A 16716-nucleotide genomic window follows, 5' to 3' on the forward strand; every position below is an offset into this window, starting at 1 on the left:
CTCACACCCCATGTCCCACATTAACTTATCATTGTGGGTGGTTACCATTCCCACAGTATGTACATTCCCAGTGATGTGAGCCTTTCCTCACACCCTACGTCCCCCCATTCTCCTTACCATGTCAGTAACTCTTCCATTGCCCAGTGTGTACACTCCCAGTACTATGGAGCTTTCCTCACAGTCCATGTCCCACATTCACTTATCATGTTGGTTATCATTCTCACAGTATGTACATTCCCAATACTATGCAGCTTTCTTCACAGTCCATGTCCCACATTCACTTGTCATGTTGGTTACCATTCCCACAGTATGTACATTCCCAGTACTATGGAGGTTTCCTCACACCCCATGTCCCACATTCACATAGTTCAGTTAACCGAGCTTGCTATACATTTAGCGACTTTACCCAAAGGTCTGGAGAGTTTCTATTAAAATCCAAAGTATCTACAGCAAAAAAAATAAACAATAAGTATATTGTAAGCTTCTGCTGCACTTTGCTGACTGTATTTAATTGAATTGTTACTAATTTCTGCTGTTTTTGCCTGTAAGTTTCTGCACTTTAAAAAACTGCTACTGTTGCCTTAAATAGCATAGACTATATTCTGATCTGTTGAATCTAGACTGTTTTTTTTACATTTGAGCACTAAACCAGCCATCTCACATTAGGAGGGCTTTCCTGCACCCTTGTGGCAGAAGTCTGTAGATCAAGCCCCATCTGAGTTGGGGATTGCTGGAGGAAGGCTCATTGTGTGCTTTCCTATTGGTAGCTTGACTTAAAAGTGTTTATTTTGACTTGTATTTAAGCCTCATTTTTGTGGGTTGTTGCGCTTCATGCAGCAGTGGTTAGCAGTGCCCTGTATAGATGCAAAAGCATTGAAGCACAGTTCTTTCACTAGACAGCTATCAGTGAAACCCTCCCAAGCTTCTCTGTTGTGCTAGGAGCAACCTGGTTTCGCACTGAGCAGCTCTGCCTTATTTATCGCCCTTAGCCTACACAAGTGTAAGTCCCTCTGGTAGTCTTGGAGCTACCAGGAAAGTCTCATGAAATTAGCCCACCCCTTCCCTAATAGTACATACAGAAAGAACCTGCTATAATGGACAGGCAGTTTCCCATTGTCTCTCTAGCCAGCCTAATTGACATGGGGATCCTGAGGCAATATAGTAATCATCTCATGTATACTGACAACTACTTACTCTTAAAACAAACAAATACTCTGTGTGAGAGATGTAATTACAGTGTGAAATTAGAGGTAGTACATAAGGACAAGTCAAATACTAAACAGGTTGTTAGCGCACACACATGCATCACCTCCCATATGACATAAGGACATGACATACAAACCCACATACGCAGAGATACTCACTAGAAGCTTACCAAAACATCAGAGACTTCCCAAACAGAAACATACAGCAATGCAAAAAAACAACCATGACACATAATAATACACACACCAGTGTCTCGACAAATAAACCCATAAAGCACAACACCTCCAAAACCTAATGTACTGGTCACAAGTGACTCCACAATGAGACACACTGATGTCTCCCTCACGAGGCTGCATAAGGAGAGGATTAAGTTTAGCTACCTGTCAGGTGCCAGGATCCATCAAGTCACTTAAGCACTCAAGTCACTCAACAACAAGTACTTGTAAGAGTCCATCATAGTCCATGTTGGATCAATGACTTGAGATGTACCTCCCTGGACTATATGAAGAGAAACACAATGAAACTCTCCGATTATGTGTCCCAGGCAAGTATGACCTTATCCCTAAGCAGCATTCTACCTTCACCCAGGATGCTGCCACAATATAAACAAAAAACGATTGACTTTAACAGCTGGCTTAGCTTCAGGTGTCAGCCCACGGGGTTCCAATACCTATCAGCCTGGGAAGACCTGGTCGACAGGCCACGCTGCTTTGCCAGAGATGGCCTGTACCCATCTCCTCTAGGCTTTCTGATACTAGCAAAGACATTAGCCACCCCTATTGTAACTTTTTTAGACAGTGTTAAAAAAACAACCTCCAGATGTAACAGAATTCTCTCTAGATAAACTCAAGTTTCTTAATTCTAGGAGTCTAAACAGAAAACTGTACTCCCTGAAAGCACTCCTCAACTTGGAAGATGCTGATGTCTGTGCAGTCAATGAGATATGGTTCAAAGCTGCAGAAAGCACCTCAGCCATGCAGAACTACAATGTCTTCCATATGTTCAGACCACAAAATGAGCATGAAAGAACCAAAGGAGTAGATGTATCCATCTTCATTAAGGACAAGTACCCTGAGACTGGTTAAACAGTATGACTCTCTCAAGCTACTTCATGTCCAATTAGCTATAAGGAAAACACCTTATCACATGATCTAGATATACGTCCTCCGCCATGAACCAGGAAAAACACACCACATACCTGGACTTACTGAAGCCATCTGCCATGCAGCCAAACACCTTGGTCATGGGTGATTTTAACTATCCTTCCATTGACTGGGAAACCTACACAGCCACAAACATTCTGGCTCAGAGGTTCTTGGGGCTTTGTTCATGCAAATGCCCTGGAGCAGATAGTTAGCACTCCCACAAAGGGCTCAAATGTCCTGGACAATAGTACTCACCAACATGGGAGAGCACTGCTCTCCAAGATAAAAAAACGAAAATGAAAAATACAAAAATGTACAGCTCCCAAGCAGTCGAGAATGTAGGATGACCAAAGGCACTGAAATAGTGCAAGTGTTAAATCCAAATAATGCTAAACAGCTACAATGATAAATGCTGAAAAAACACTGGATCCAAGTCGTAGCAAGCAATTTAATGAAAAACACAGAAAAATCAACTGGTAAGCACTTTCATCCCACCAATACAGAACTTCATCAGACAAATAACATATAAAGTTCAGTAATATTTAACTGGTTCAAACATAGTCACATGAACAGAAATTCTTAAAACCACGTCCACTTAAAAACATGTTAAAGGCAAAATACTCATATGGTACAATATAATAGTATGGTAAAAATAAACATGTATAATCTAAAAATATAAATATATATATATATATATATATATATATATATATATATATAATAAATATAATAATATCCATAGTTATCTGAGCAAGGCTTTTAAACTCAATAATTAACTAAATGAGATGCTTTTATTAAGTCCTGGCCAAATGGCAGCATCTAACAATAGTTGCCAATATAATTCTCTTTTCTCTAATAACATAGACCAAGCACCTCCTCTTATTTCAACAGAAATATGATCAATGACAAACAATTTAAAGGAGTGTCTCATTCTCAACCAAGTGCTTATAAAGTGCATTTGTTTCCTTATTTCATACAAATGTTCATATATGCGATTCTTTAGTTTCCTATCAGTTTTACCGAAAACTTTTTCATTGTTCGCACATAGCACAATAAATAACCCTCTCAGAATTACAATTATATTTACTCCTCAATTTAACTGTAAATTTATTAACTTCATAAATATATCCTTATTTAATATATTTACAAAAATTACAAGACCCACATTTTTCCATACGGGCACCATCAGATTTAACCGTTATAGGGGTCCTTTCAAAATAGTTTTTTAAGTTCATACCCCTCCTAAAAAACATTGTGGGTCCCTCACCAACATATTGTCTCAAACCCTTATCCTATTTTAAGATAGTCCAATTTTTATTTATTTTATTTATTTATTTTACATTTGTTTACATACATTTCCATTTAAATACCAACAGAAATCTAAGTTCAAACTACCAACAGTGTAAGTAGTAACAAAGGATATGTTATAATTTCTATTAGTAATATCCTGTGCAGTATTATTAAAACTGAACCTGGTGTCCTGCTGTATTGGACATTCAGCTAACAATGGAATATAAAAATTCCTTTCTCTCTTATTAACTACTTCTAAAATTATCTCAGTAGCAAATCTTGCAGGATATCCTCTTTTTACAAACATTTTTCAGAATGTCACACTCAGTGAGGAAATCTTCAAAATTGGATATCATTCATGCTGCACGAACAAGCTGGTTCTTCACAATGGTTTTCTTTTGCTTGAGTGGATGACTACTAGTGTAATATAATAAAGAGTTGCAGTATGTCTCCTTCCTATACATTTTTGAAATAAATTTGTCATTTACACATATATATATTCCATTGTTAGCTGAATGCCCAATACAGCATGACACCAGGTTCATTTTTAATAATACTGAACAGGATATTATTAATAGAATTAGAACAGATTGGTTTAGGGTAGATCATGCTTGTTGAACCTGGTTGACTTCTTTGAGAAGGTCACCAAGGCCCTGGATGAGGGAAAGATGGTGCATACAACCTACCTTGACCTAGCCAAAGCATTTGACACAATCCCACACATACATACAGAAACTCTCCCAACTGGGAATTAACCCTTACATCACTAAATGGGTAGCCAATTGGCTCACCGACAGGACACATACTGTCAAAGTGGGTGACTTTACTTCTAACAGGGGACCAGTCACCAGTGATGTACAGCAGGGTTCTATGCTGGGCCCTTTACTGTTTGGAATTTATTTCTCAGAAGTCCAGGTAAACATGGATGGCCTGTGGCTAACCAAGTTTGCTGATGCTTAGAAATTGGGTGCAATCATTAAGTCCCCCAACTATGTTAACATACTGGAGAAAGGGTTTGTACAGACAAAATGCATTATTATTCCCTTTGGAAAAACTGACTTCCCTTCTAATTACATTATAGACAGCACCTCCCTAAAAATAAACCCAATGGTACATGATCTGGGTACAGGGATTGATAGTAACCTGAACTTCGCCCACCAAGTTTACACAGTGGTAAGAAAATCCTTCTATATGGCATGTCCCATAAGTAAAGGCATCGCATCCAGATCTAAAGATGTCATGATTCCATTATATGCCCCTCCTCAGACCAGTAATGGAGTACAATGCTCCCTTTTGTGTTTGCCTCACCAGACGCATGCAACAGCTAGAGAAACCCCAAAGGTTTCTCACCAAGAGAATACAGGGTACCCAAAGTAAGACCTATGAGGAAAGACTGAAACCTCTGTAACTGTACTCTGTCTCCTATGGGTTGTTGAGAGGTGACCTGTGCCTGGCCTACAGGACAGTCTCTGACCCTGCCCTTATGAAAATGCTATACATTCGCAAACCAATTTGCACAAGGGTCACTCACTCCATGAATATTAACTGTCTGCATGCAGAGACTGCCAATGACTGTGTAAATGGCAGCGACCCCACCCATTAACACTGTCACTGATGTCTGCATGCAGAAACTGTCAATGACTGTGTAAATGAAAGCGACCCCCATCCATTAACACTGTCACCGATGTCTGCATGCAGAAACTGTCAATGACTGTGTAAATGGCAGCGACCCCCACCCATTAACACTGCCACTGATGTCTGCATGCAGAAACTGTCAATGACTGTGTAAATGGCAGCGACCCCCATCCATTAACACTGCCACTGATGTCTGCATGCAGAAACTGTCAATGACTGTGTAAATGGAAGCGATCCGCACTGCCATTAAAATAAATAGGAAGGACAGTCCAGCTTTAGCAGTTTTGTCCTAAGAGAAAAAATAAAAAATTGAAAATGGGCAAAATGTTATATGTTCTGCCAAAGAAGCTGTGAGGCACACTGCAAAGATATGCCTGATATATGATAACTACTGGTATAATGCCATAATAAAACTACCTAAATCACAATGGTTGTAGTGTTTGCACCAAGTATAAACAGCAAAGGCACTATGGCATTTTCTCAGCCCATCACCAACTATCAACTATAAATAATCATTTACTTCTTCGCTAACCTTTACCAATGCCACGTGCTATACTGAATCCATGTAGCACAAAAATATATTTTCAGCATTTCTGGCCTGCATCTTCCAAAATAAAGAAAACACATTATGCTTCAAGCAGAATACACAAGGCAATATGGTTGGAGAAGCCTGGTTTGGGAGACATGCTGCAGAATTAGGACATGCCTGTTTAAAATGGCAGCCAGTGTTTTCCAAAGTACATACTTACAGACATGACAGACATACAAAGCCATTACAGATTGTATGATTGTACCAGATTAATAAGGTGACCAAAGAGGTGTTTACAAGATGTAGAAAACCCTGCAGTGATCCTTGTGTTTGTGTTTCCATGTTTCTCTAACAATGCACCAAGCATTATGTGCTAAGACACTTTTAGAAGTTCAGTGACTGTACAAAGAGTATATGGACAGCATCTGGTTATTCAGTGATTGGTTTCTGCTGGGTATAGTTAGGAATGGAAGAAGAATCTTCACATAACACTGTGACTGATGGTGTTTGAGATGAGCTTTCTACCCAGGAGAGTTTCGCTTCCTTGCATTCAGCTGCTACTGGAGGCATACAACCAGTAAGCTTAGTTTTTACAGCACTTAGTTATTGTATGCCAAACTGATAAGATATTCCTATCAGATTTACTGCATACACTATATATATATATATATATATATATATATATATATATATATATATATATATATATATATATATATATATATATATATATATATATTTATTTGATTTGTTAACCAGGAAAGTTCAACTGGGAAGTGCCCTTTTTCATTAGAGGCCCAGGGTGATTAGCTCCACAACATTGTAAAATTACAAAACAATAGATAAAACACAGTAAAACAAAGAAAACAGCAGATAAACCATAGTAAAACAATACATTGAGGAACATAGCATAATGAAGTATAGTACATGACATTTCTAGGGATCATAACTTACTTAGAAACTTTGAGTGAAACATACGGAGTGAGTGACAGCTTAGTAAGGATGTAAGGAAAAAGACAAAGATTAGACTTAGTCAACGGAGCTGATACTGACATCAGGTTAGTCTGGAACTGAGCTTCTAAACTAAGTTACATTACACTGGTAGTTAGTAAAATTAGGAGTTGTAACAGGGGGCTAGGGAGAGTAGGTAGGAAGGATGTGAGGACAGTGATAGAGTGGTAGCAAGGAGTGACTGAATGGGGTTCATGGTGGGTTTTTGACTTTCTAACATTTTGATATTCTGTGCAACATGGGTTCTGTAAATATTCAGTGCAGTGGTTCTTCTGTTGAAGTCAACTTGTATGATTAGGAGAAGGTGTGAGTCAATTAAATGTGGTACCAAAGTCTGAGTTATGGTAATATGCAGTACGGAGCATGTGATCCTTAATGGGAACGACTTTGTATACCACTCTGTACACATAGATTGCATAGTATCAATACATATTTTAAATGTAAACTATAACTGTTTGTCATGTTATACTAGTGTGTGTGAGTCAGAAACCTTAGTATATCATCACATTCACAACTAGCACCAGTTTTTATACAGATGTATTTCGGAGATTGAAACTTTGGCTTTTCAGTTGTTTCAAGGGTGTAGGTCTATATGTCACAGTTCAAAGTGCAGCCATAGGGTTGCAAAGTGCTGCCTAAGGCTTCCTCCTATTCATTGTTCTTATTTTGCTGGGGGGAATAGCAAACTACTGCATGCGCGTAATTGAATTGGGACATCTGGGGAGGCTTTGCTAATGCATTATATTAGCAGGAAGTTGTCTTCGCTCTTTAACTAGACGGTAAAACTACTAATGCTGTTTTCAGAAAAGTGAAGAGACTAGCAGCTGGTGAAAGGAGCTCGTGATGCGTTCCTTATTATGTAATACGGCCATTGCCGCTATTTTGTATTCCTCGCTTGCTGCTTTAATCAGTAATTTTACTATTTTTAACCTTCACTCCACCGCCTGCAGGCCTGTTCTTCTGGCCATCTATTGACACAAGCATTCACCCTCTGGGGCAAGAGTCAACCTGTTCATTCCCTGGTCAGGGAGAAAGCCTTATGGTCTATTTGCTCACTCATTAGGGTAAGGGCCTGCAAAGCTATTCATTTCCCTTTGGAAGTGAGAGTCCACAGTCAGCAAACTTTCATTCATGTGATAGTGCCATTTACTGCCCATGGCAGCTGGTAGCTTTGCTGAAGCCACTTTTGTATCAGGCTCCCTGGGAGAGCCTCCTCATGCTCCTGGGCTACATTTCTAGCTTTTCTGCAGCATGTGCCGCACTGACCCAATAGCTGCTACCAATGATCCTTCAATGCTCCTACTGGATTCGGTAGAGAAGTGGATCACACTGCAAGCTGGTGAGAGTCACTCACTCTCATGGTTTCCTACTTTGGTTCAGCATCCAAGTGGCTAGTCTGATTTGGGTTATTTGGATCACAGTAGGACCTTATCCCTGTATATGCCACAGTGAGACTACTAATGTTCTGGTTTAATGCTTTCTGGTGGTATTACATCAGCTCTGCTGTCCGTACTCCAGCAGCACCACCACACTCTTCATAACTGTCACCATCAGCTTCAAATCAAATCAATGTCCATACAGTTTTCTGACCCTTACTGCTATTTACTATTTAATTTGTGGTGGTCAGGATGGGATTTCCACAGTGGTACCTTCAGATCTGACTCATCAACCTGCTCATGAATTAATGGTGGGGACGGACAGTGGTACAGGACAACAGAGGCAATGGAGACAGGTACATGACAAGGGTGGAGATGGACAGTGGTACAGGACAACAGAGGTGATGGAGACAGGTACATGACAAGGGTGGGAATGGACAGAGGTACATGACAAGGGTGGAGATGGACAGAGTCATTTATTTATTTATTTATTTTATTTATTTATATTTGTTGACCGGGAGTGTCCGACTGGACATAGGTCCATTTTCAGCGGAGGCCCGGGGAGAAAAGCTCCACAGTTAAAATAAACAGACAGTAGTTACATTGGATTACATAGCAATTAACAATTTACATAGCAATTACTTACAACATATTTACAGATGAAGAACATAGTACATCAGTAGACAACTAGAATCTTTATCTGTGAAGTACATAACAGACATTAACAAATGTTAAAATAAGAAGTTCCTGCTGTAGAAGTACTAGGCTTATGAGCATCTGAGCTTGTTATAATCAAGGTAGTTAGTGGAGTGGAAAGAAAGGTAGTGGTTGGATGGGGTGGGTGATATTAGAGTGGGAGTTGCAAGGGCATAGCCAGCATGTTTGTAGGTGCGCTTTTAGTAATGTTTTGAAGTGGGTGCATGATGGTACGGAGGTAATTGTGGGTGGGAGGGAGTTCCATAATTTGGCTATGGTGCAAGAGAATAGTGCTTCACCAGCAGAGTTATTGGCTTTAGTGATCTGCAAGTGATTTTTGTTGCTGGATCTTAGTGGTCTGGTGGTGCGATAGGGTTGGAGTAGATTCTGGAGGGATGGGACATTTAGTGGATGGTTTACTAGTTTGTGACAAGGGTGGGGATGGACAGACGTACAAGGCAAGGGTGGGGCTGGACAGAGGTACATGCCATAGGTGGGGATGGATGGAGGTAGATGACAAGGATGGGGATGGACAGAATCATATGACAAGGGTGGGGATTGACAGACTTACAAGACTTACAAGAAAAGGGTGGGGACTGACAGAGGTACATGTCAAGGGTGAGGATGGACAAAGTTCCATGACAAGCATAGGGATAGAGAGTCACATGACAAAAGTAGGGATGAATAGAATTACATGAATGTGGTCACAGAGTACAACTAGCAGAAGTTCATACCACAATACAGACGTCTTCACAGTTCATGTTAAGTAATATGTGGGAAGGAAATAAATGCAATTAATGCTTTAACAACCTGGACGGTGTGATATGGAAAAGCATAGTAAACAGGCCAAGAGCAATGCAACAATACAAGGTTATCCCACTACAAAACAGGACTACTCTGCATGTGTGTGTGCGTGTGTGTGTGTGTGTGTGTGTGTGTGTGTGTGTGCAGGTGTGTGTGTGTGTGTGTGTGTGTGTGTGTGTGTGTGTGCAGGTGTGTGTGTGAGTACATGTAAATGTGCATGCATGTGAGTGTGTGTCTGTGTGAGACCATGTGTGCATGTCTTATTGAGTGTCTGTCTACATGTGACAGTGTGCTTGAGGGTGTGCGAGTGTGTGTGTATGTGGCATCTACATTACATAGTCAAAAGATAAAAAGAGCGAACACGTTTATCTAACACTGAAAGGCGAAACCACTAAATATCGAAGACACGGAACACCAATTTTTTTTCCCAGGGAAATAAAATCACTGCTCCACAAAAAAAAAAAAAAAATCCAAACACAAAATAAAGTGGGAGGCTTCGCCCCCACACCATCCCAACTGTGGGGGGCTGTGCCCCCCACCCCCCCTACTTAAATATACCAACTCTGAGATTGCACCATAGTGGAGCAACTGGCAAAGTCCCAAAAACAGCCCAGTGATTTTTTTTCCCTGGGAAAAAAAATCCCTGTTCCATGTCTTCACTATTTAGTGGTTTCATCTTTCAGTGTTCGATAAAACACTCTTTTTACCTTTCAGCTATGTAATATAGACCCTGTGTGTGTGTGTGTGTGTGTGTGTGTGTGTGTGTGTGTGTGTGTGTGTGTGTGTGTGTGCACACGTGCACGCATGTGACAGTATGTGTGGGGGGTTTGTGTGTGTGTGTGTGTGTGTGTGTGTGTGTGTGTGTGTGCGTGCGTGCACGTGTGCAAGTTTGTGTGTGTGCATGTTTGAGTGTGCTTGTGTATGCATTTTTGCGTGTGTGTGTGCATGTTTGTGTATGTGCATGCATGTGTGCGTGTTTTTGTGTGCGCTTGTTTGTACGTGTGTGTATGTATGTGTGTGTGTATGATTATGCACGTGCGGAGGTGTGCATGCACGTGTGTGTGTTTGAGTTTTAACCCTGTGCTGTTAGCATTAGATCTGGTGACTTCTCTGACTAGTCTGAGGTTATCTGTATGTTTCTCAGTAGCTCACAAATACAAACACTTCAAATAGTAAAGGAGCACAGATGTGTAATACAGCATATAGAGCACAGGCCAAGGGCACATACTAAAGGAGCACAGATGTGTAATACAGCATATAGAGCACAGGCCAAGGGCACATACTAAAGGAGCACAGATGTGTAATACAGCATATAGAGCACAGGCCAAGGGCACATACTAAAGGAGCACAGATGTGTAATACAGCATATAGAGCACAGGCCAAGGGCACATACTAAAGGAGCACAGATGTGTAATACAGCATATAGAGCACAGGCCAAGGGCACATACTAAAGGAGCACAGATGTGTAATACAGCATATAGAGCACAGGCCAAGGGCACATACTAAAGGAGCACAGATGTGTAATACAGCATATAGAGCACAGGCCAAGGGCACATACTAAAGGAGCACAGATGTGTAATACAGCATATAGAGCACAGGCCAAGGGCACATACTAAAGGAGCACAGATGTGTAATACAGCATATAGAGCACAGGCCAAGGGCACATACTAAAGGAGCACAGATGTGTAATACAGCATATAGAGCACAGGCCAAGGGCACATACTAAAGGAGCACAGATGTGTAATACAGCATATAGAGCACAGGCCAAGGGCACATACTAAAGGAGCACAGATGTGTAATACAGCATATAGAGCACAGGCCAAGGGCACATACTAAAGGAGCACAGATGTGTAATACTGCATATAGAGCACAGGCCAAGGGCACATACTAAAGGAGCACAGATGTGTAATGCAGCATATAGAGCACAGGCCAAGGGCACAAGTCCGTCACCATTTACAGCTGTGCACAGCAGCTACTGATGTACAGTGCTAGGATTTATTTTATGTGTTGATCGAGCATATGCAGCTGGGCATGGACCATTTTCTTATGAGATCCTGGAAGAAAACCAGAAAATGAGTACATTAAGATTGCACATATTGTCATCTGTGGGTCTACTTTAGGACCTCGAAAGTTTAATAGCTCGAATGCATATGGATCGAACCATATGCATCGAACTATTAAACAATCAAAGTCCAAAAAAAATAAACAAAAAAAAAAGAATTTAAACTAGTGTAGGCATGAGGCAAGCCCCCCTGCACCCCCAGGTGGGGGGCTGTGCCCCCCCACACACACACAATCACCCCGCTACTTAAATATACCAACTCCGAGATCGCACTACATTGAAGTAAATGGAAATCTCCACCTACGGAGATTTCCATTTACATTTTCGATGTTTTGCACTTTCAGTGTACTCGTGTCGAGAATATCATATTCGATATTCTCGGACGTCAAGCACATAAAGTAGACCTGTCATCTGCTACTTTCAAGATTAGTACAGATAATAATATATGCAACTATAGGTAAATGAAGTCAATTGCAGCTAACAGAACAGACAGCAGCTACATTATATAACTATTAAGTAAAAAGAGACCTAAACTGTCGTGTCATAATGTAAGAAGCATCTGAAGACAAGCTGAACAGTAACTATGGTAGATACATTGTTATTAACATTATATCACTATCAGGTAAAAAGAAACATAAACTGTCAGTCCTAATGTGCACACCAGCTGGAGACAAGCTGAACAGTAACTATGCCAGGTACATTGTTATTAATATTATATCACTATCAGGTAAAAAGTAAACTAAACTATCATGTCCTACTCTACAAGGTGTCTGAAGACAAGCTGAACAGTAACTATGGCAGATTCATTGTTATTAACAGTATATTAATTATATCACTATCAGGTAAAAAAGTGAACTAAACTGTCGTGTCCTAATGTACAAAGCAGCTGAAGAAAAGTTGAACAGTAACTATGGCAGATACACTGCGTGATGACCCTCCGCTGGACCAGTAATCAAGGAGCCTCAATCCTCATCACTGGCACCTGTGTGGGGACATTCACTGTGACAATAGCAGGTACACACACACAGTATTTCCAGATGCAGCTCTCTGCATCAAGTGCAATTTCCCTTAAGAGCACACAGAGATCACAGTCAGTTTGGGGCTGGTGTCTCCCTCTTCCTCCAGATTCCCAATAAGACTCCTCACTGGCATAGCTATAGAGTTGAGATCTCAGCTGAGTGACCAAGCCAAGACGTCCAGCAACTTTTCTATCCAATTAGTGCTTTGCATCCCTGCCCATGTAGTTGACACACACACACACACACACACACACACACACACACACACACACACACACACACACACACACACACACACACACACACACACACACACACACCAGGGAAAGGCAGGCACAGGTTTACTAGCTATGCCCCCTTCTGCCCAGACTATAAGGTAGTTACCACTGCCACCAGTCACTCCTTATCAGCTATTTTAGGGCTCTTAACAAAGGGTGTCCAATTTTACTGTGCAATGTTACTGTTAATACAAATGGCAGTTTGACCAAGAGCAAGGCTATTAGGAGTGGCCCACACAATGTCACCAAATAAATATGCAAGCACTCTCAAAACTTAAATAGCTTCCACAAAGATCATCCACAGTGAAAGGTTTAAATATATTTAATAATAAGTAATAAAAGAACGATAAAATACTAAGTATATATTCACAGTGACATCAGAGTTCAAAACCACAAGAAACATTTAAAATAACATTGCAGTACAGGCTCACACAAATAAAGAAAAATATCTAAACTAAGCTTCACTATATTCCTTACTGTATCTAAGAGCACTACTATACCCTAATAACTTACTTATAGCAAGGCAGAAGTGGTGAATGGTTCTTGTTGTTGTCTTGTCCAAGACAGAATGTTCTGTCTCACTCAGAGTTATCAAAACAATATATGAAATAATACTGCTGGGATAGCTTGCAGAATGGCATCACTTCTTGTCATCTGACTTCTAGCTCCCAGGCAAAACCCCCCTTGCTGGAAGTTGGTAGTATTTATCATCTACCTGTAAAAATACATAGGCAAGGGCTTTTGCTCAGATCTTTGGCAGGTGCTGGAAATCATAAAACAATTGCATTCCTTCATACTTTCAGAGTAGCAATTACTTAAATCCACAGACAATGCAGAAAGCTTTCTAGTACATACATTGTGCCTCTGGCTGCATTGAAGCTTCTTTATGGTCTAGCCTATAAAGTAATTTAATTTCAGATATTTTTCTAAAGTGTGTTGGACTGAGGTTGACCCTCCAGTTTCCTCTGTTAAAACAGATGCATTTAAACAGTTACAATAGTGCATGTGCTTTCTATTTTCTTCCAGTAGGGCACACTGTGGGTATATTTTAAGCACAAGCACTTTACAAATACCTTTTCAACACAAATATCTATACAAAGAAGTTTGATATACACATGGCATACAGTTCTAATACAATTATAATACAAGCATCTTATATGATATATGGTTCTAATACATTTGTAACACCAGCATGTTGTATAAATTAGTTTGATATTCACAAATGACATACAATTATTTATAAAATTCCAGACAGCTGTGTTGGCAGTACCTCCTTGTGTCACACACTATTAACATGATATCACGATGAGGTAAAAGGAAACCTAAATTGTCATGTTCTATGTACAAAGCAGCTTAAGAGAAGCTGAACAGTAACTATGACAGATAGATTGTTATTAACATTATATCACTATGAGGTAAAAGGAAACCTAAATTGTCGTGTCCTGTTGTACAAAGCAGCTGAAGAGAAGCTGAAGAGTAACTATGGCAGATCTAATGCTATTAACATTTTATTACTATCAGGTAAAAAGTACCTGTTTACGAAATTCTCGGGATTTCCCTCTTATAACAATGAGGCTGTTATTGGTCTTTCTAAGAATGCTGTGAATGAGAAAATCCATCTGGTGGGACTACAGGAAAAGGGAAATTTCAAAAAAGAGTTTGGTTTACAGATAAAGTAGAATCAAACACCATAAGGTAAATGAAGCTAGAACTAGGGAAGCTAATAAGGTGTCTGAGACTGAAGTAATCCTTACAGAGTTAATAGTACAAGGCATTTGATCAATGAATGTTTCATCAGACATGAAGAATTTTAATAAGTGCAATATATGTACTATACATAATAGTAACACACACCCCATTATGTACAGGAACAATTCTGGCTTTATTCCTTAGATAAATATTTTATGAAACAGTTAAAGGGAAAACAAAGACCTAATCCTGTTTTACCATTTAATAACAGGTCATTGTCCAGCGGTGCTTGGCGGCAAAGAATCTGACCCATGTTAAAGCAGGCTGCATCCTCTGTGGTTACATTAAGCTGTTACCAATGTTCTTAATGGTGATGCCAGGCATGATCAGCCGAATTCTCTATCCAGGTAAGGCAAAAACAATCAAACTTAAATCAAACTTTCTCTGTCTTGGATATTGGGAGTCTTTCAATAATTGAGGACAAGTTTCATGCATGTTTACTAGAGCACAACCAGGAGAGTATACCTCTTAACCTCTTAGAGCAAGAACTCTGGACAAAGCCGTAAATAATGGTGGGGGTGCAACGGCCCAAAAATAGATATAATTTTTAAATCTTGCTCTTATAAACTTAGAAAGTTGGTATAATAGGTTTTGCATTAACATGAATTTTCTGAAGGGTATGAAGTTCATAGGTTGATACTAGACTATTGGCCCTAGGGTCTATACAAGCCTAGCCATAACAATTCCCTGGCTATATCTTCCCACAGTATTTACTTTCCTGGACCCCTGTCTAGCAGGGCGACTGACATGATCCCCGGGGTGAATTTCCTATCTCCCATCCAATCATTGTGATTCCTTTTGAAGAGGGCCAAAGAGGTGCTCTGCTTGACATGTATGGGCAGTCTATTCCAGAGGCTGGGGAGTCTGTGGGTCAGGAACCTATCGCTCCAGGATGTTTTGTTCATTGTGATGACAAGGTTTAGATCCCTGGAGTGTGTGTCTCTGAGGAATTGGGATTTCTTTAAGTGTAGCATGTCCAACAGCTCTGGGTTTGACATGGCTTTGTATGTTAAGCAGAGATCGCCTCTTGAGTAGACAATATGTGACAGAGTATAGGTGGAGTTTTTTTTAGACGGTCAGCATAGGGCATCTGCTTTAGGCCTGTGATTCTTTTAGTGAGGTATTTCTGTGGCCTTTCCAGTTGCTGCAGATGTCTTGAGAGGTACATACCAAATGGGGTGTTGTATTCTATAATGGGTCTAATGAGGGATGAGTACAGTGGGATGATGACATCCTTTTTTCTGGATGAAAAGCCCTTAGTGATGAGGTGTGCCACACAGAAGAATTTTCTGACTGTTGCGGTGATGTAGTTATCAAAAGTGAGACCACTGTCCACCTGTGTCCCTAAGTCTCTTATCACACTTTTGGTGTTTAGTGTATTGCCACCTATGTGGTAATTCACAGGTACATGTTTTTTCCCCAAAGGAGATAACTACATTTCTTGGCATTGAGCTTGAGCCCATGGCTCTGGCACCAAGCATCTGTTTCTGTAAGGCTCTTTTGTAGAATATCCACATAATTTGGGGATTCAATAATGGCTCCCAGTTTGCAGTCATCTGCAAACTTTGTTAGCCAGAGTCCCTTAGTGTTGGCCTGTACTTCAGAGAAGTAAATGCCAAACAAGAGCGGTCCCAGGACTGAACCCTGAGATACTCCACTTGTCACTTGCCTGGAACTGGATTTGGAGTCAGCTACTTTTACAGTGTGGGTTCTGTCAGTAAGCCAGTTGGCAACCCATTGAGTGACGTAAGGATTAATGCCCTGTTTAGTAAGTTTATCTATGATTCCAGAGTGGGGGATGGTGTTGAAGGCCTTGGCGTGGTCCAGATAGGCTGTGTGGACCTCCTTACCCTTGTCCACAGCTCTGGAGATGAATTTGAAGAAGTCAATCAGGTTCAGGAGATAAGATCGGCCCT

The 16716-nt window shown here is 40.4% G+C and overlaps 1 protein-coding gene across 1 annotated transcript in view; it reads left to right on the top strand.

The window, feature by feature from the left end:
* SLC5A2 (solute carrier family 5 member 2) overlaps positions 1 to 16716 on the top strand; it is a 261601-nt gene that overhangs the window by 144405 nt on the left and 100480 nt on the right. Inside the window, exon 8 of the mRNA XM_044086616.1 lies at positions 15012 to 15147. Coding sequence (XP_043942551.1) covers positions 15012 to 15147 — 136 coding nt within the window. The remainder of the gene's footprint in view (positions 1 to 15011; positions 15148 to 16716) is intronic.

Source organism: Protopterus annectens, chromosome 10.part0 (assembly GCF_019279795.1).
Source record: "Protopterus annectens isolate FY-2018-M chromosome 10.part0, PAN1.0, whole genome shotgun sequence".
NCBI classification, from domain to species: domain Eukaryota; kingdom Metazoa; phylum Chordata; order Ceratodontiformes; family Protopteridae; genus Protopterus; species Protopterus annectens.